This window comes from Uranotaenia lowii, chromosome 3 (genome assembly GCF_029784155.1).
Source record: "Uranotaenia lowii strain MFRU-FL chromosome 3, ASM2978415v1, whole genome shotgun sequence".
NCBI lineage: Eukaryota > Metazoa > Arthropoda > Insecta > Diptera > Culicidae > Uranotaenia > Uranotaenia lowii.
Window position 1 is genome coordinate 36230769 of NC_073693.1, and position 19763 is coordinate 36250531.

A 19763-nucleotide genomic window follows, 5' to 3' on the forward strand; every position below is an offset into this window, starting at 1 on the left:
TGTTAAACGTGATGTAAGAAAAAGTTATTTAAGGTGTAATCATGTTTCAGCTTGTGGGTTGAACTGAACAGATTTTCTGGTGTAGAGCAGGGAAGATTTAGAAGTCGCACTATCCGCAGTAACCGATATGCCTTGGGATTACGATGGAATTTTCCAATCAATAATTTTATGGCGAAAGCGTAATGTAAATATTTGAAATCGAAGTGGTGTTCTATAAATGTTCATTTATTTAAAAACGCGAGAGATAATTAACTAGAAACTTACTTAGAAATTCAGATAAATTTCACTCGAACGTCATAGTGTAATTCACTTGACCGGTCACTTAAGTGAATTCACTTGACCTATCACTTAAAATTCAAATGAAATTACGTATGGCGAGAATTTACTACAGATGTCACTTTTTTTTTAAGTGAAAATTATTTTGCGTGTACTCAAAAGATGGACAACGTTGCTGCATACATTTAGGAGCAAAAATTATAAACATTTCTCAAAACTTTTTGGCCTCAAATATAAATGAAACTTTAATTTCAAGCAATTCCCTAAGTCCTCGCACTGTTACCATGTTCTTTTTTTTTTCTTCAAACTTAACCATTTGATAGGGTTTTAGCCAATTTTTCTATACGGGCTCTTTCATGGAAAATGAATTATCATCAAATGATCATAAAAATAAAACTTTAACTAAACCTAAACCAAGAAAAAAGTTGAACTTTCATATTAAACAACCTATTTACTCCTAAATGCCTAAATTTGATCAGGAGAGATGTTTGTTTGTGAGCTTTCAAAAAACCAGATATTTAAGATTTAAAAATTACATTTTAAGTTAAAATAAAAAATCTCCTAATAAAAACCAAATTTAGCTTATTTGTAACTCAGTTTAAAGGCTTTCAAACGTAGTAAACAGTTTTCAGATATTTAACCATATACTAAGTTAATGATGATTATCTGTAAAAAAATCATGTTGATCAAAGTTACCCCGCTGATCATAGTTCCCCCAGTTTACGGTACCTAAATTCAAGGTAGATTCATTTGTTTGTTGATCAGTTATAAACGATTGATTTGACTCAAAACTGATTCAATTTAAATCTTATAAACTTCATATCACCATAACTTTGGGAGATTGAATAAATCTAACAAAAGATTCGAGTTCAACACGCCAAAATCTATTACATCATTTATTAATACTTGGGCATCGAATACTTTACTTATTTTTCTTCGTATTATATTTTCATTTATGAAGAATTTGATGTCCATTAGTTATGGTTGGTTTTAAATTCAATTTATTCACCTTATCAGTAAAATCTATATTCCTTTAGTAAGAACATTTCAAGATTATGAAAATTACAGGCGAATAGAAAGTTACCCAAGCAACCAAAAGTCCCATAAAACAGGTACAAACACGCTTACTCAGCCCCAGCATTGATATGAAGTACGTTCTATGCAGCTCAAAATTTAAGATCTTATTGATGCTTCCAAGTTCCAAAACAAGTCTTAATGATCTTCTATTCAGCTTCCAGCGGCCTCTTAATTCAGCTTCCGAAAAATTGCAAAATGAGCAAAAAATCTCTCTCTATCTCAACTGAACCGTTGGCTTCGGTTCATATCACCTTCACTTGATTATTTACTGTGTTCTGTACCGGTGCCGCCATGATGCCACGCGCCGGATTTCAAACTCGACCAATTGCTCAATTGCTTCTTTCCTACATATATCGCATCATAATGGTCACTCAAGTACAAAATTACATATTGAAAAAAACTTGCACGGCTTGGGGATCGAACCCCGACCTTCGTGGTGAGAATCGAACACGCTACCACGAGACCACGCCTAGATGTTGTTCTAACTGAAACTAAAACTCGAAGAGGTGATTTGATTTTGAAAGCAAATCAATGCACTTTTTGTGACTTATCAATACCCGTTTGAGCACTTTTGTGCCCTTTATGTGACTTACCAAATCCCGTATTGAGCACTTTTGTGCCCTTTATGTGACTAAAGTCCCGTATATCGTACGTATAGATCACTTTTGCAGCTTTCAAGTTCGTTAATGAGTACATATAGTTCACTAATGGGAATTGGGCAAAACAAGTCACATACAACGTACATATTAATCACTTTTGCAACTTTCAAGTTCATTAATGAGTACATAAAGTTTACTAAAAGGAATTTGGCAGTTGATTCTCTTTGTCAGCCAATATGTAACTTTCAAAGCTTTCATTCAAGTAAATATGTGACTTTTGGTTGTTTGGGTAGGAGGAATGAATGGATATAAAAATAAGCAAAATGAAAATTGACTAGAAGCATTTTTTTACATGTCAAAAATTTGTTCTTCATGGAACGAATTTTAATTTTCATAATCTTGAATTTTTTTTATTCAAATAACATACTTTTTACCGATAACACCGATTAATGTATGTAATTTACATTTTTGTTAAATTTTCAAATAAGTTTATGGAATTTTGTAATCAAACTTATGAAATTTTTTGTAATAGTTTCAGTAAGTTTGCCTTGGTTTCTTAGCTCTGAAATTTTGTGTTCAGCAAATTTTCTTGGAAGTCTAAAAATATAAAATTTGCCTTTTACCTACCTTTTATCTGTTTCAGGACCCAATATTTCAACTGAATCAAACTTTTAAAGCCATTTATTTTGATAACCGAAAGAATTTGAATAAAAAAAATCTTATCTCTAACTTCGCTCACTGGCACTCTGGAAATAAAACTGAATATTTTCTGTTTTTATAAAATCCCTTTCAATTATTATTTATGAGTTTTTATCAATTCTCTTAAGATCAAAATAGATATATTTTTCTTAAAAAATTCATATTACTAATCGTGATTAAATATTATTGCAAATTCAAAATAAAACCGAGGAATTTTTCAATCAACCTTTCAATTGATTATAAAGAAAGGAAATGTAGATTAATAATGATAAATAATTTACAATTATTATTATTTTGCCTAACAAATTTTATCCATGGATAATTTGGAACCTGAGCAGAAATTTATTTTAGAAATCGGATTTTATTTTTGGTTTGTATTTGAATTTGGTATTATATTTTATGTATTTTATTTCTTTTTACTGATTGTTATGTCCAAAACTTTGAATTCTTGTTTTATTCGAAATTGTCATTCGTATTCGTTTTCAATATTTCGACAATATTGACTCAAACTATTTAGTTCAGGAATCATCATTTTGAATTATTTAATAATTGCTTACCGGAAATAACATTGAGTTGAAACCATGATTCTGATTTATTTTGAATTTTATCAGTAAAGTTGACTATTTTATCGAGTTTGTGTGAAGGTGGCTGATTAAAAAAAATGGTTAAGATATAAATTTTAATATTATTTGACTTTTGAAAATCCCCCATGGAAGGGTCTTTCGCATGAGCCTGCTCCAATGCAATGTAATTTAAGTTTACAAAAGCGTAACATCTCTGATAATAGAATGGATAGTAAGAATATCATAGAAAAATCTCATTCCTATTATGAATTTTGGGAAGTGAATTGATTCAAAGCCGTTTTTTTGTGAATTTTTGTCCTTTCTTCAGTTATCTATGACTGATTATGCTAGATTACTCCGGAGTTTTCAAACGACATATTAACGGAACATGAAGTAAAAGTCAGAGATTAACACAAGATTTCATTAAAGTGTTTTAATTTGTTTTAAACCTGTTTGTTTACGAAGTATCAACAATGTTGATTCCTTGTGTAAACTACATACATTTGCCCTTATAAATTATTCAGGGACCACACGCATGATACCCTGTATAATCCTTTCCCAATTGCACCGTCCATCGACAGCAGGATGATTGGCCGATCAGATCTTATCTAATTATCATAGAGAAAGGATACTTTCCATTTGGAAAGGATTGCATTGGACCGTTCATAGGAGCCTTCCGTCAAAACTTTTGATCATCTGCTCATGAATTTTACTATCGATTAAAATTTAATTTTTGATAAGGAGTTAGCCTCCCACCCATGGAGTGGCTTTTGGCTAGACCCTTGTTTAAAAAACCAACCGAGCGAATGTTTGAATTTACAAATTTTTGCCCGGCGAAAAACTGACCCTGCACAAGAGTTTCCAGCAGAAAAATTGATGGGGATGAGACTTTTCGGCTGAAGCTACAAAGTTGATGAAAGGAGGGCCCCGACCACTAAAAAGACCATTTCCTATATGTATACTTTCACTAGTATATAACAAACAAGTTATCAAATAATGGCGCTCATTGCCAGTTCAAGTAGTTCATCGGATGGTGGAAGAAAACGTGCAAAGTAAGTAAGCAAGTAACCAAGCAAAGTAAGTGAGTAAGTAAGTGACCGGGTGATCGAGAAAAACGGTCTGATCCAAAAAGAGCACTCGGTAGTTGTTCTTGGTTGTTTGTTTTGTACGTGAGCAATTTGGCGGAGGTTCTGTTTGCTGATCTGTTGCTGTTGCTGCCTTGGGGTGAAGAATTTTTACGTTTTGTTGTCGTGTTGATTTGATGAGGTCAGTGACCCCACGGAGTTCAGAATGCAGCACATGTTGAACCGTTTGACCTATTTCCTGCTGCTGGTGTTGGTGATTTGGTGCTGTTGTTGTGATCAACGTCATTTAGTGGTGTCCGGATCAGCAGGGGAACAGGGAAACAGAACCAGCCTGTTGGGGGATCTGGATCCGGATGACCCGGAGAAAGCTGAGGAGACGCTGATTAACTTGCACTATGCCCTCGCCGCTTCGGAAGCTCGGCAGGCTGAGCTGGGTCGACAGCTGGTTCACAAAGCCGGACAGGACATGAGCCGGGAGGAATTCGAAACGCTGGTGACGAAAATTAGTGAGGAAGTTGCGCTGCTGAGGCGTCAGGCGCTGCTCCTGGCCAAGGCCTATCAGATCATGCTGATCAAGTACAAACATCTGAAGATGCAATGCGGTGGCAACCAAGGCTATCCGACATCCGGAGGTAATTCGCACCACTACTACGCCGATCGAGGTCCAAATCGCTGGGGAGGTGAGTTGTTGTTCGCTTTCGGTGATTCGTTTAACCTTTTCGGGTATCCCTGTATTGGGAGGTGAAGGAATCGAAAACCAAAAATTTTTGTTCGTTTTGCCTCGAAGGTGATGCAGGAGATTAAGAAATGGTTCCTTTTTTAACCTCTCGTACAACACACTTCGAGCAAAACGTGCAACAAATAAAGGACAATAAACCGGGTGCGAGAAGCACGTAAAGGTGTCACAGGTTATGCAATTACATAAATGTACCTTGACAGGACCTACTGGACTGAATTGACCTTCGTTGGACGCTGCCGCCGAGGGTCATTTATTTTGTTTAAAACCAGTTCACAGGAATGACCTGTAGTGAATACGGAAAACAGAAGTGAACTTCAAAAACTTTTTTCTTTTTTGGGAATAGCTTATCTTGACTTTGGTTGGTGATGAACTGTGACTTATTTATCAGACGCTAGCCGAACTTTTTTGTTTTAATTTTTACAACATTAGTTTTATATGTTTTATTTGTTCGCTTTCGAATATTAACATTGTTTCAAATTATTCGGATTTACCATAACATTAAATTTATTGGCTTTTAAATAAAAATAAAAAAAAATTGAATATAAAAAAATTCTTCCAATAGTAAAATACGCATGATATCATACAAGTTTAGACATGGACATGAAAAAATTCATTCTTACAATACTCTGACAGACGTTTGAGGAAATTTTGATCAGTTCGACAATGCTATTGTACAAATATTAATTGAAATATTGAAGACATAATTTGAGGACAATTTTCCAACAAGACATCCAAACAGTGAATTTATTGACAATGAACTGAAATTCTTTTTAATAAATGTCTTTTTATTGCATAAATAACAAGTTTTTCTTAGGACTGTTGTATAAAATAAGAAGGTAAGGACAAAAGTTTCACAGTATCGTCAATCCATAAATATAAGAGCCACATTAGTAGTATTTGGTTGATATTGGTATGTATTGTTTGTTAGTTACTCTGATTAGAAAAAAAAACTATTTGCTGCCCTAATCTTTCTAGTCTAACATTTATGCATTCTATAAATTTCTATTGATTACTTTTTTTCCTTTTCAACAATACAAAGATCTATCTGTACTCAAGCTTCAAATTAATTTTTTGAAGCGTTTTACTAGTTCTCTAAGGTTTTTTGTATAACATTTTGTCATACAAATGAAAGTAAAGATTTTAAACTGTGAAAATTTTCATGAATTGTTCTAAGATCTAAGATTCGCTATTGTTTATTTTGAAAAAAAAAAATGTGTCAACTACACCTTAGGTCCCAAAGTCGGGTACATTTAGCCTATTTAAATGATGTTATGTTAACGTCAGTCAAAAATAACAGAACTTTAGTTCCAATTCATTTAAATGGACTTATACGCGTGTAATGCCTTTTAAACACTTGTAGGAAATCAGAATATGCCAATATTTTTTCACAGTGAAAAAACTTGTAACTGGAAGCGTTCGTTAGTTAGTTCTGCCATTTCATAGCAGGGCGTAGCGCGCCATGCTCGTTTGTCTTCACACTTGTTTCCACTTTTTTTAAAATTTATTTCCAGTTATCAATAAAGCATTTCCAAAGAAATGTTGACATTGAATGTGGAAAAAAATCATTTTAAACTTAAATAACTGTCAATTCTTGAATTTCTTAAACGTTAACCGGGTTCGTTTGAGTACACATCTATGCGAACTTTGCCCCAAACGAAACGGAAATCATACTTAAGAAAGCTTTTCAAAATTTAACGATTCAAACATGTATTGTACATAGATCTACGCTGTCAAAATTCTGTAACGGCCCATGCAATTAGGACATATTTACCGTTTTATACGAACACTACCTTAGCAGGAGGAATCAGCCCTAACCTCAAACCATGGGAAAACAGATTTGAATTTTGAAAAGGGCTCACGATAAACGCGATTTTGCGGTATTAATATCGGTAAATTCGACCCGTGGAAAAGCGATACACAGATGTTCGTGTTTTGATTTTTTGGGTGTTTAGGGGTGCCAAGTGAATTGATATTTGGAAAATGATTAAGATTTTTTTTAAATTGCATTCTTATTGAAAAACCTTTTCATTAGTACTGAGAATTTGCAACTTTTCCGTAGATTTTTATTCTAATGTGAAATTAAACGCATCATTTATTTGAACGAAATAATAACTTACTGTATCTGCTGTATCGTTCACTTAAACGATGCAGCGAATGATATGGATAAGTTTAAAATAATCGGAGCATATAGGCGATTATTTTTAAAGTCAACATAGACGGTCTTTCATTTATTTACTTGTTTGTAACAGCGAATAATTTTGTATTCGTTCAGAAGTTGGAAACTACTCTTTTTTAATTTACATGAAAATATTTTTCAGATGTTTTGAATTCACTTCGAACATTCATTAGCAAAAAATGGCTTATCTTCATCCATTTTGGGACGCCCGTAATGAATTCAAACGTTTAGCTGTTGATTATTTAAAATTGAGTCAGTTCAGAAATATTACAATTCGTTTAAAACAAGCAAATACTGATTTTAGTAAAGCACCTAGCATCAATGGTGAGGCCGCCAGTAAATCAAAATTTGAGGTTATGGCTGAGGCCAATTTTTCGCCAATTCTTTCGTCCGTATAAACCCTTATAGATATAACGCGTCAAACTCAAAATGCTGAAAACGAGATTAATTTTTCAAAACGACCAATTTGGAATTGGCAAAAAAAACGAAAATTGTTAAAGTCATTTTACTCATCCTCATCTAAAATTGAAGACCTTTCAATCCCACCTCTTCAGACTTAAACATTTACAGTATGACCCATACAAAAATGCAAAAATCTTTAGCAGTCTCTTTTGGGTTGTTTTGGACGATTTTTTAAGATTTTGAACAGATTAAGACAGTATACGCTATATCGGCGGGACGACACAAAGGAGATAGTGACCAGTTTGCTTCTCGCTCAAAAATCTCCCAAGCATATAGCGGAGGCTGTAGGACGCCATCTAGCGACTGTTTACCGCGTGGAACGTTCTCTCTTTGATGGACCATATCCACGGAAGACGGACGGGTAGGGAAACGACTCGGTCCTCACGCACTGTAATATTGATAAAATTGGTCAAGGCAAAAGTGAAGCGAAATCAAGTAAGATCAATCCAGAGGCTGGATAAGGAAGTGAATATCCCGAATTCGTCCATGCAACGATTGGTCGAAGATGACTTAAATGCATTATCGAAGGCAAAAGCAAAGCGCCATTTCATAACAGAGCGATTTATAGCACTGGGACTTAACCTCTTGAGCCATTTCTTTATAAGTGTAAAAAGATGCAGCTGATCATCGAGTTCTCAGACGAGATACTTTTTTTCCACTGATCCGGTGTCCAATTCACGTACGGATCGATATATTTCATCCCTGAAGGCTAAGGATATTAAAAGGAATGTGAAATTCATGTTTACTATCAATTATGATACCGAGGTCATAGTATTTGGAGCGGTTGCTTCGAATGGATTGAAGATGCCTCTTGTTTTCATAAAAGCTGGAGTCAAAGTTAATACTGAAGCCTACATGGATATTTTGAAGAATCAGGCACTTTCGTGGATTCGGGCAAACTTCGGTGAACCCGAGAAACGAACCCAAACTTGACTGGTAGAGAATATGAAGTTTGGCTGAAGGATTTTTGGCCTCTCAGCAGTCCGGATTTGAACCCTTTCGACTTTTTTTTATAAGAGGGTACCTATCTCAAGCGAGAGTCTGTGGATCGTCTCTTTCAACTGTTGATTCTCTGAAGGCTCCATCTCTGAGGCTTGGGCTTCAATGTCAGAGGCTTATATTGCGAAGGTATGCTTCTGGTTTAGACCTCGCCTGGAGAGAGTAGTTGAGAACGAAAGATATATTTCTTTATTCCACTAATAAAAATTGAAGAAAAATCTTAATATGTTGATTTACATGCCATAAGAATGCATAAAAAGGTATTTAAATCATGTAAACATTAAAAAAAAACTTTGTTTGAAACTTGAGGACAGATTTTTTGCTGTTCTGTATGGGCCATACTGTACCTTCTCTGGTAAGCTCATCGATGTCTTCATCCGCCAAAAAAAAAGCTCCAGAGAAAAAAAACTACACTGGTTTTTTTTTAAATATTCTGTTTCTTATTTTGAACGTTTTTTAAAGACGATTTTCTATTCATAAGACCGAATTTCAAAAATATCAAAAATAGGTTTTTGGCATTCCCGTTCTTTTCCAAACCACTCTCGTATGGTCAATTGGCTTAAACGTAACTTTTCGACAAAGACTTGGAGGGGAATTGTCACTGAAAGACCCTGCGGAAAATAACTGTAGAAGAAATCAATTTCTTTAAAACTTTTGAGCGATCCAATTTCATACACACCTCTTCAAAATGGTCTTCTTTTTCATCTTTTCATTCTTATTGCCGATGATATTCTTAGCACGACTCGCAACTGCCTTAGATCAAGTTCACTGGTGTTGGGAAAAAGTGGTAGAAATTTTGACATTTTGAGAATTTTACCATGCAAAAATGTTTTCAAGATCTTGGGGCGTTGCTTTTTTACAACACTGTTTCCATTTCAGCCGTATGTGATAGAAATATTGCTATTTTTGCATCAAAGCATGGGAAAATACAACACGTGTTGCAAAAAAACTAGAAGGCCACAGATCTTGAAAATGTTTTTGCATGGCAAAATTTTGAAAATGAGCCGTAAGTGTCGAAATTTCTACCACTTTTTCCCAACACCAGTGAACTTGCTCTTATCGGCTTGCTCCTATTATGGTCCGGTTACAGAGACTATATGTCCAGCGGGGGAAAGTTCATAAATCGCCCCATGTGTTTTGAACAATCTGTGACATTTTAAGCATGCAAAATATTACCAATTTGTTTTAAATGCTGTGATTGGCCATGGCAGTATGAATTTTTCATGAAAATACCTCTTGTTGTTTTCATTGAAAGTGAACAAAAAGTCTATTCCCATATTCTGAGCCGTAATTCAGTCCAAAAAATCTACTTTTCATTTTATTATTATTTTAATTAGTCCATTTTGATTTTCTTTTCAGTCAAAGTGTCTGTAAGTATTGATGTGTTTTAGGTCTTCGGCTGCTTTCGGGAGTGTTCGGCTGCTAGTCGCCATATTTACAACACAGTTTTGTTCTGTGGCTTTGAATATGGTTTAAAAAAATCTAGTTTTTGAAGCAACTAAAAGAATTTTAGTAATAAAAAATCATAGGCATTCGTAGAAAACACATATATTCATCGATTACACTTGTTTTTTACACATATAGTATGTGGAATTCATAGCAAATCAGCGATACGCTCAGGTGGCGCATAATAGCGCATGTTCCACTATTCCGTTTGCGTCTCCTTCATTGCCTTCGCTCACTTGAAAAAGCTCTCTCTGACTGACTGCGTTTACAATTTTCTTTCACTCATCTACCCATTTCATTTGGCCAACGGTCACAGTTACTTCGAGCACATAACTGTGAGTTTCGATGAAAACTCAGTCATTCTGATTTTGAATGAATGGAACCCGTTTGTGGAAAGTTGAACGTTGTTCCCGGCGCAAAGCCAGCGGCTAAACGGTAAACGGTAGAAACTTGATGTTTTCGTGAGAATTTATTAACGTTACAATATCTCTCATGATCTATTTAAAAATGAATGATTAAATACTTTGTGTACACACCTGATTCAAATCGATCAAAAAAAAAAAAATTGTAAACAATCAAAACATTTAATGAGATTTTTTTTACTTTTTGTTTACCCTTTAGAAACCATTTTATTTCGCTGAAAAAATCACTGAAGCTTAGTTTTTCTGATTACAGACTACGAACATCTTTTGTTCTACGAAAAACTTTCAGATGGGTAATTTTTTTCCATAAATTGCATAACCACAGAGGCTAAGGAACTTCACTTGAAGTACTTTTTCGGTTGATGTTTCTATTAACTTCGACCATTTTTTCCTAAATTTAAAGACGTGGTTGGGCACTAGAGGGTTGAATAACCTTTTCTTGAATAAGTTCTAGCAAATCAGTGTTTTGAATAAAACTGTTTAAGTTGCCTAAACACACAACTTTGTTAAACATTATAAAGACATATTTTATTTCCCAACTGAGATAAATGAGTGTATACATATAAATTAAATGCCCCTTTTCAAGCTATGATTACTTCAAGTGTTCGGCTTAGCTCATATGTTTTTTATTGGATTCAATCATTCACGTTATAATTGATTGAAAATGGGCATTTTTAATCATAGAATAAAGGTTTTTTTAAAGTTTTTCATCCGATCTCAATGATGAGCTGAACGAAGTTTTTTTTTTTAAATTGCACGATCTACACCTTTGTTCGATAATTTAGTGTCTTAACTTAGTATTCTTAATAATTTTTTTTTATTTCCCTAATTTACGAAAGTTCTTGTTGCGTAGATATATTGTCTCGAAGACATAAAGTGTCTATCGTTCACTGTTAGGCCTATTAATTTATATAGCTTTGTTCGGTTCATTTTTTTTTCTGTTGGGGAGAATGTCCACTGCGACCATTAATTTGATCTATTGTGGTATTACCACGCGTTATTATTTTTACTTTGCTATGCTACTTGACACCCCTGCACTATTGGTTGAAGTTGCAGTTGTTTACCGGTAGCACTACGAGCACACACATAACTAGGTAGGATCTCCAAGTGTAATCTAAGTTCCCTTGAAAAGATCCATCCACATGCATGTGCTGCATCATTAGGGTGTACAATTCCAAGGTATACCCGGCTAGCATTTCACTAATGCTAAAACCGCCAACCTTCATCATACTATGTGTGACAGGTTATGTCACGACCGGGATTCGATCTTACGGACGTTAGCTTAGAAGATAAGGATGCTATCCTCTAGGCCACGATCTACTGGGCTTGTTCGGTTCATGCAAAGTAAGGAGGAGAATATGATTGGCTCACACATTCAAAGAGGACCGAACTGAATGATTTTTCAACATTTGATCCTGTCGCGACTTTGTGGAACTTTGTGAGCAAGGAACGAATGGTGAAACAAAAGTGAAGACACTCACAGTCAAAAATACGATTAAAACACGATTTTGATGATATTATTGTAAAAAACTTAAACAGTCAGAAAACAAACCGCGGGGTAGAACGCCAAAACCAGTGGACAAAACGCACCATACCGAAAGGGTGGTAAGAAATGAAACTCTGATTATAAGGAATGTAATGATTGAAACACAAAATGTTTGATTACATGTTCATTGTATTTTTGTAAACTAACCATACTTTGGCAAAAAATCATTTACTATTGCAAAACTTATCGAAAATTTCGCTTTTCAAGAAAACTTTTTTATAGCCTTATAGGTAAAACGCCTTCAGGTAGGCAACGAAATTCAATTTCTTTGCTGATATCGCGGCAAACATGGCGGCCGATAATTTTTTCGTGTCGAATATTGGTGCAACTTTTTAACTCTAACAAGAGCAAAATTTGATATAATTATGCATTGATATCGTAATTTGGGAGTCAGCAAATAAAATTAATGGCATTTTGTTTTGATATTTGCGGTTTCTCAAAAGTTATCAGCATTCAAAATTTGAGCCTAAAACACGTGGTCTTGTGGGCATTCTGCCCCAATTTTGATACGATTGTTTTTAGTTTAAATTTACATGAAGTTAGTAAAATAAAACAAAATATTTATAGTCTTCTGAAAGTGTATGCGAGTGGAAACCCGATACGCTGTAGTTTCATCACATTGCCCAGGCCAGTTTACTATAAAACCTTAAATATCAACCATGAAAAATAATAGCTTTTATGCTGATTGCATTTTTTTTTCTTTTTTGATAGGAGTTTAACCCGTTAAGGTCATTCTTCCTCGACGCTGATTGCATTAATCCTTCTGTTTTTAAGAACTAAAGCCGTTTTTGTGAACTTTTTATCTAATAAATGATGAAAAAGCTTGTTTGCTACAATATAAATGAAGAAAAACATCATTCGAAGCCATAGGTTGATGTATTTTTGAGAACCAATGACATGGGCCATCTTACCTCGCTGGTGCGTTTTGTACAGTTCTCCCCTATATATCATGGGAAAAAGGAGAGAATCGAACCCTACGCAACATTCTTGTTTCGACTTTCCAATCAGATAACTTAACTAGTGCACCAACTGAGTCAGTTAGCAAACGAAGATTTATTGTCGCGTCCGATCACCAAAAAACGCACTGCGTTGGCCGTCTGCGTTTGGCCGGCTGTAGTTTGTTTTTTCATCATCATTTATATTTGATGGTAATGATATGGAAATGAGATGGGAATGGAATTAGAATTGGAAGTGAGAAACTGATTGGTTTACATACACACGTACAGGTGCTTACTGCCGGACATTTAAGCTGGTGGTTGTTTACCAGGGTTGGAAACACAATTTTTTTTTTCTAATACCGTTTAACAAGCACATACAGTGTTCGGTACATCATTCGACAATTTTTTTTGCTGTTTCCAATCCTGCTTTGATTTATGATGGGATATGGCCTATGTTTTGTTTAGTTTCTTTCAGAAATATGTAATGTGGTTGCGCTGGGAGGACAATGCCAGTGATAAATCTTATGCCAATAATTCCACCTCCAAGGGAGATCGTTATTGGAGTAGAGTCTGATTTGTGGGTGTATGAGACGAAAAAGCATATTTAAACAGTATGGGAACTTTTTTGTTACCCTGTAGATGTTCCACCAATTGTTCTCTCAGCTTCGTGTGGTGTACTATTTTTCTTATTCTTTTTCCAACTTTTATCCTTGATTTAATTTTCCCTAGTCTTTCGAAAGTCAATAATTGTTGAAGGTATTCTGTGTTTCTTGAACTTGCATCTATCTTTCTCACGTGTGTTTCAAAAATTAAACTTTCTTTTATAGCTCAACCACTGCTAAAGCTTTGCTTTACCTCTCTAGAAGCGTATTTTTCCATGATAATTTCTATGAACGCTAACATTGTTTCATCTTTTAGAACACTACTCGAACCCACAACCACACCGTCCAAATCACGATTACGTACCCTACCGGGATGAGTCGGTAGAAAGCAGCCAACAGGAATGTATCTGTCCAGTGGCGAAACCTGCCGCCTCGAATGTAATGGGCAACAAGTACTACTACTTCAATTACGTACAGTACCCGAAAGCTCCGAGCAATGTGAGACCCGTGGACAATTACGTTGTCGAATCGTCAAGCTCGATGGAAGATTATGAGAAGCTTGCCCAGCAATCTCATCATCATCATCATCATAATCACAATAATCGGTATTCATCTCATCATCGACCGTCTTCGAGTTCTTCGTACAGTTCTTCGTACGGCAGCAGTCATAAACCTTCGTACGAATCTTCTTACCAATCGTCTTACCAATCATCGTACCAGCCACCTCCCCCACCTTCTCCACCGAATCGTTACGGAAGCAGCCATGGAAGTCACTCGAGTTCCGGCGGAAGTCACAGCAGCAAACCGTCAATGCGAATCCCTTCGGAGATGCTGAACCGCTTACCAAACTTCTCAGATCCGGATGATCCGGATGGCTCAGGAGCGTTCGATTGGGTCAAACGATTCCCCCAGACGAAGCACTCGATCAAACCCACCTGGAATTCGTTGATCGAAAGTCAGACCGATATCCTGGACGATGGGGATCTCCAATCGGTGGGTGGTTCCGATTGGAGTCAACCGCCTCGCAGTAGTGGAAGCAACAGGAGATCCGATAAGTACTCTCCCCGGAAAACGGCGGACAAGCTGCCGAACATGTACAACAGTGACGAGGTGCAGTCGGCCATTAACTATTGGTTGAAGCAAACCACACAGAAATAGGGATGGAATGTTAGGGAAAGGTGAGCTTAAAAAAAGTTTTTTTTCGAAGAAGTTGATCTTAAATTTGTTGGAAGTTGAAGAATTTTAGCTTAGAAAACAATTTTGTTTTGAGAGCTCATTCTTATTCATTTGAATATATTCAATCTAAATAGATAGGATTGTAATTTAAAAGGACCATTATCAACAATAGCTAATTTTGTGAATTTTTATGATAATGTGGTATCAAGTTTTTTTTTTAAATTTGTTTCTTTTATGCAAATATGATAAGCCATCAATTTGGAAATCCCAGAGTAATATTTTTTAAATTAGTAAACGAAACTGTTCAAATTTCCATTTTTTTCCGAGTTGCCCAGATATTCAGTGAAAAATTAGTGTCAAGTCCGGTCTGGCCGGTTTTTTTTTAATAGCTGTCAGGATTTGTTTCGGATATTTTTACATTATTTCCTAATTTTAGCGAAATATTGAAATCATTTTTTGCCATTTAAAGACTTCAGGATCAAAAATACGAAGCGTTATTTAGCTTTTGGAAGCTTTGAATATGATTGGATGAAAAATTTGTAACTGAAATGGTTTAATTAGTATTTCTCCTGATTTTTTCTACAAACAATGTCTGCGTATTGCTTAACATTTCCCAAATGTTACTTTTTTTTTGTAATTAAAATTTTTAAATAATTTTTCTGCTTGAAATTGCCTAGCACCCCAAAAATCATTTCGTCCTATCTTTAATTTTTAAAAAATTGTTTAAAATCAATCAAATGAAAGTTTAAAATCAAAAACTTCTTATTCAAACCATGATCTTATTATTAAAAAACAGATCGTTTACACAGCCGTTAAAAAATTTAGAAATTTCACAATCTCTTTAAATTGTCTTTTCTTCAGCTTCTTGTATATTTTAACAAATTTAACAGGTGGAAAAAAAATTTTTACTGAAAAAAATCTGACATTTTCTAAAGTCGTACCAATTTTTGTCTAAATATGTTATGTTATTTTTAATTTTTGGTTAATCCAATCATGAATGATTTACAGTCAAGTCCAGTTCGCCATAGAAGTACGGAATTAACTGGATGATGAATTTTTTCCGGATAAATATTTTCACAATATTTGTAAATTTAAGCGAAATACTGAAATCAAGTTATGTCATGTGAAAATTTCTATTTTTAACAATCGATGTGTAATTAAGCTTTCGGAAGCTTTGAATAAGATTGGATAAAATTTTTGTAAATGAAATGGTTTAATTTATATTTCTCTTGTTTTTTTCTCCGATTAATGTCTGCGTTTTGCCTAAATTTTTCTGTGTTTTACTCGGTTTTTTTTACTATATTTTTAAAGTAACTATTTGACCTGAAATTTCCTAGCAAGCAAAAATTTATTTCGTCCTACCTTTAGGAAGTTTTCAAAGTATTAACGTGATTTTTTTTTTTTTTTTTTTGAAAGGGAATGAGAAATTTTGCAAAGTAAACAAATGATAGTTTTTAATCAAAAGCTTTTTAGTGGAAGTATGAACTTTTCATTTAAAAAAAATAAACGGATCATTCACAAAGCCGTTAAAAAGTAGTTTTTTTTTACAAACTCTATAGAGTGTATTTACTCCACGTTCTTGTATATTCTAACAAATTTAACACGTGATTTTTTTTATTCGACATTAGCTAAATTCAGGCCCATTTTTGTTAATATATTTTTTTATATTATTTCAAATATTTTGGTTGTTCCAATTTTTATTGATTGGCAGCCAGATTTGGTAAAATTAAGGAAAAATCACAGCAAATAATAATAGTATAATTACAAAAATAATTTTTGTGTGAAGGTTTCAGCAAATATATTTTTTAGATAACTCAGAAATTGTCGGGTATTTTTCTAGAATAAATTATAAATGCACGATCGACATATTTACTTTTGTAAACCAAAAAGCATAATCATTAATTAAAAAAATATATTGAATCAAACTAGATATTTTTTGTTTAAATCCAAAAAAATGACAAAATTTTCGAAATCTCAGTGTATCGCAGAAAAAAAGAAAGTGGTTTGACTTAAGCTCACATTTGATATGATATATTTTCCTAATTTTTAATAGCTGACGGTAAAAGTAAAATATATATTCAAATTTATAAAAATTCTTGATTTGATCTTTCAAAATCTGGAGGTTTGTTACTAATTGTCATGAATAGTATCGTTTAGAATTTCTAATTTAATATTAAATTGAATTAACTCTTTAATGAATAGTGTTGTTTTGAAAATAACACTTATCGAATTCCAAATATCTCGGAAACGCTGAATTTTTTTCTGGGTTGTACCGACAAAAAATATTCTAGAGATAAAAAGAAATTAGCCTCTGGCATTATTTTTACAATAATTTTATGTATGTGTGAGAATTCAATCAAAATTAGCGGAAAAAATGCAAAAATTTCATTTATTAACTTTTTTGAAAAAAGAAGTTTCTAGACAGTCGCTGTTAATTTTTTGGATTTGAAAATTCTAACAAATTTTACAATTTTTATCATTCACAAACACCTTCCTTCACCCAGTTAACAAGGTTTGGAAGAAATTTGCTAAATCGTTTTGAAATGAATTAAGAATTTCTAAAACTATTTTAGGCTGGAACAAATAACAATTTCTTCTTTTGTCACCCCCCCTTCAAAATTTCCAAAAATCCAAAGGGGGAAATAAATAAAGTTTGAAGTAATTTATGTAAATTTCGATAAAAAAAATTCCATATCTGAAAGATTACAAGACCAAAAAATAAATTTAAGACGATGGGAGTCATTTCACCTTTTGTTTTCTTGGTATTGAATTATTCGATTAAAATATTCCTTGATTCAAAGATTTTGTGCAACGATATAGAATGCAATTTTGTTGCATACAAGCTTCCTCGCAATTTATTCCAATTTATTAGTTTTTCAAATTATTTTTTATAGTCCCTCCCTCCCTCGCGATGTTCAAACTCCGAGTTACAAAAGAAGGATTTGTAATTTGGTCCGGCCTAATTACTTTGAAGAGCCATAAATTGAAGAGTTCTCAAAATAACGACTTCAAACCCGTTTAGTTGTGTAATTCGAATTGAAATGTTGCAATTCTCTTCTTCTTGGGATTGTGATATAGTTCAGTTGGCAAATCAGTTGCTTCCTGAGCCGAAGTCCGTGAGTTTGAGCCCAAGAGTAAATATTGATCCCGGATTCGTAGAAAAAAGCCCGGATTTTTCCCTGATATATTCACTTTATTTGCCAAAACAAACAAAAAAAAATGATGTAAAAATTTTCATTTATGCGTCAATAACGAAATTTTTTGAGTAAGTTTTATAAAAATAATCATTAGAAGTTTTTTGAAAGTCTAAAATACAATTATAAAACTGCCGATAGAAAAAGTTTTTATTCGATTTTTTTTCTTGATTTGTTTTGAGTAATTCCTGAATTTTGGCAAAATTTGCCCGGATTTTGCTCGGATTTTTGGTCGAAAATCTAAAATCAAATGCTTGGATTTTGCCAGATTTTTGAATTAAATAGCCTTAATTCATCCTGCCCGGGTACACGCTGAAAAAATTTTGGCAACCTCTGGTTAAATTTTATCCTTAATTCCTTTTTTTTTGTTTCAACACAGAAAATTAGAAAAAAAGATTTATGAACCTTATTTGACTTTTAAAATTCATAAAATATGTTATATTGTAAATAGATCGGTTTTTATGCTTACAGCGTATTTTGAAAAAAACTTTTATGATTGTCTAGAGATTTAACTTTATAAAATTCAAATCCGAAGATTTGTTATATATTTTTTTGTCTGAATATTATTTTACCTTTTTCTAAAATATTCATTGAATTTTGATTGATTTGAAAGACTTTAAAGCAAGGCACATTGTTCATAAATGTTTAATCATCAACTGGAAATGTCAATTTTGTTTTTTTTTATAATTTATCGATTTAAAATATTAGGACCTTGTTCAAATTTTCTGTAGAATTAATAATGTATTCAGAAAATAATAATAAAAACAAAAATGGAACAGAAAGTTCAGTTTCCAAAAAATTTTGTTCGATATTTCTTGGTTAAAATCGTCTTAATTTGAAGCTCCACTGCAAAGAATTGACAGATTGAAGATTAGTTATTAATTGACAAAACTATTCCACAATCTTGTTTGTAAAATTTTTTAGCGACTTTTCAAAATTGTAACCATTCAGAGACATTATCATTATAAAAATCTCAAAATAGGTAGGAAGTAAAAGCACAAATAAATCAACATAGGCTAAAGTGAACATTCGGACTGATGAACGACCAAATTTATTATTCTTCATATTCATCTTTATCAGCAAACATTATGATCATTTATTTATTATCTCACTAGGATTAAGAAAGCAAAAAGTTGTAAATAGTTAAAGCGGGGAAAGGTTGATTTTGCACAGTTTATCAGATGACAGGACATTCACCTTGACTAAAAGCCTTTCCCGTCTCCTGTCTGGAGTATTAAGTGAGTGGAAAGCTCTTAAGTGATCGTGAATGTTTTTGTAGCACTCGAAGGGGTTCATTATGTAATAGTTTAAAAAAAATGTCGATATGTTTTTTCTCTCAATAAATGTGATAAAAGTTCTTATCTTTCGTATGCAAGTTCATTATCCGAAACTCTTTTCTTTTTTTATGTAAATGTTTCTCAAACAACTTTCATCCACTAGAGGGCTAAGTGATTCGGGCAATCATAAATGGGACACTTATGATTCATTTATTGACCTTTTATGACACGTTGCAATCAGCTTCAATTTTTGGGAGATTGACATAATCAGGAAAAAAAATTAAACAACTTTCACTTTTTTTTTTTTTGAAGAGTAAGCTGAAAAAAGGTGCATTTTTTTATTTCCCCTACACAATGCAGTGCATTGGAAAAGTGAAGATTGGCACATGCCAAATGTTTACGGTACTTAAAAGTAAGAAAAGAGAGTTGAGAGTTCAGATTTGAGAGCTGAGAGTTGAAAGTTTAGAGAAGAGAGTTGAGCATATAA

General features: G+C 33.6%; 1 protein-coding gene across 2 annotated transcripts; it reads left to right on the forward strand.

The window, feature by feature from the left end:
* The first annotated feature begins 4130 nt into the window (after positions 1–4130).
* Positions 4131–19360, forward strand: LOC129756153 (myb-like protein A). 2 transcript variants are annotated; one of them, XM_055752938.1, is made up of 2 exons: positions 4131–4931; positions 13946–19360. In XM_055752938.1, the coding sequence occupies exons 1-2, from the start codon at positions 4505–4507 to the stop codon at positions 14785–14787; spliced, it is 1269 nt and encodes a 422-aa protein (XP_055608913.1). In that variant the 5' UTR covers positions 4131–4504; the 3' UTR covers positions 14788–19360. The 2 variants fall into 2 exon arrangements, with proteins under 2 accessions (XP_055608913.1, XP_055608912.1); XM_055752937.1 differs by having other exon boundaries at positions 4134–4979.
* The last annotated feature ends 403 nt before the right edge of the window (positions 19361–19763 follow it).

Coding starts and splice junctions, on each gene's coding strand:
- LOC129756153 (XM_055752937.1), top strand. CDS start 4,505: ATGCAGCACATGTTGAACCGTTTGACCTATTTCCTGCTGCTGGTGTTG. Junction 4,980..13,945: donor AGGTCCAAATCGCTGGGGAG/GTGAGTTGTTGT, acceptor TTCATCTTTTAG/AACACTACTCGAACCCACAA.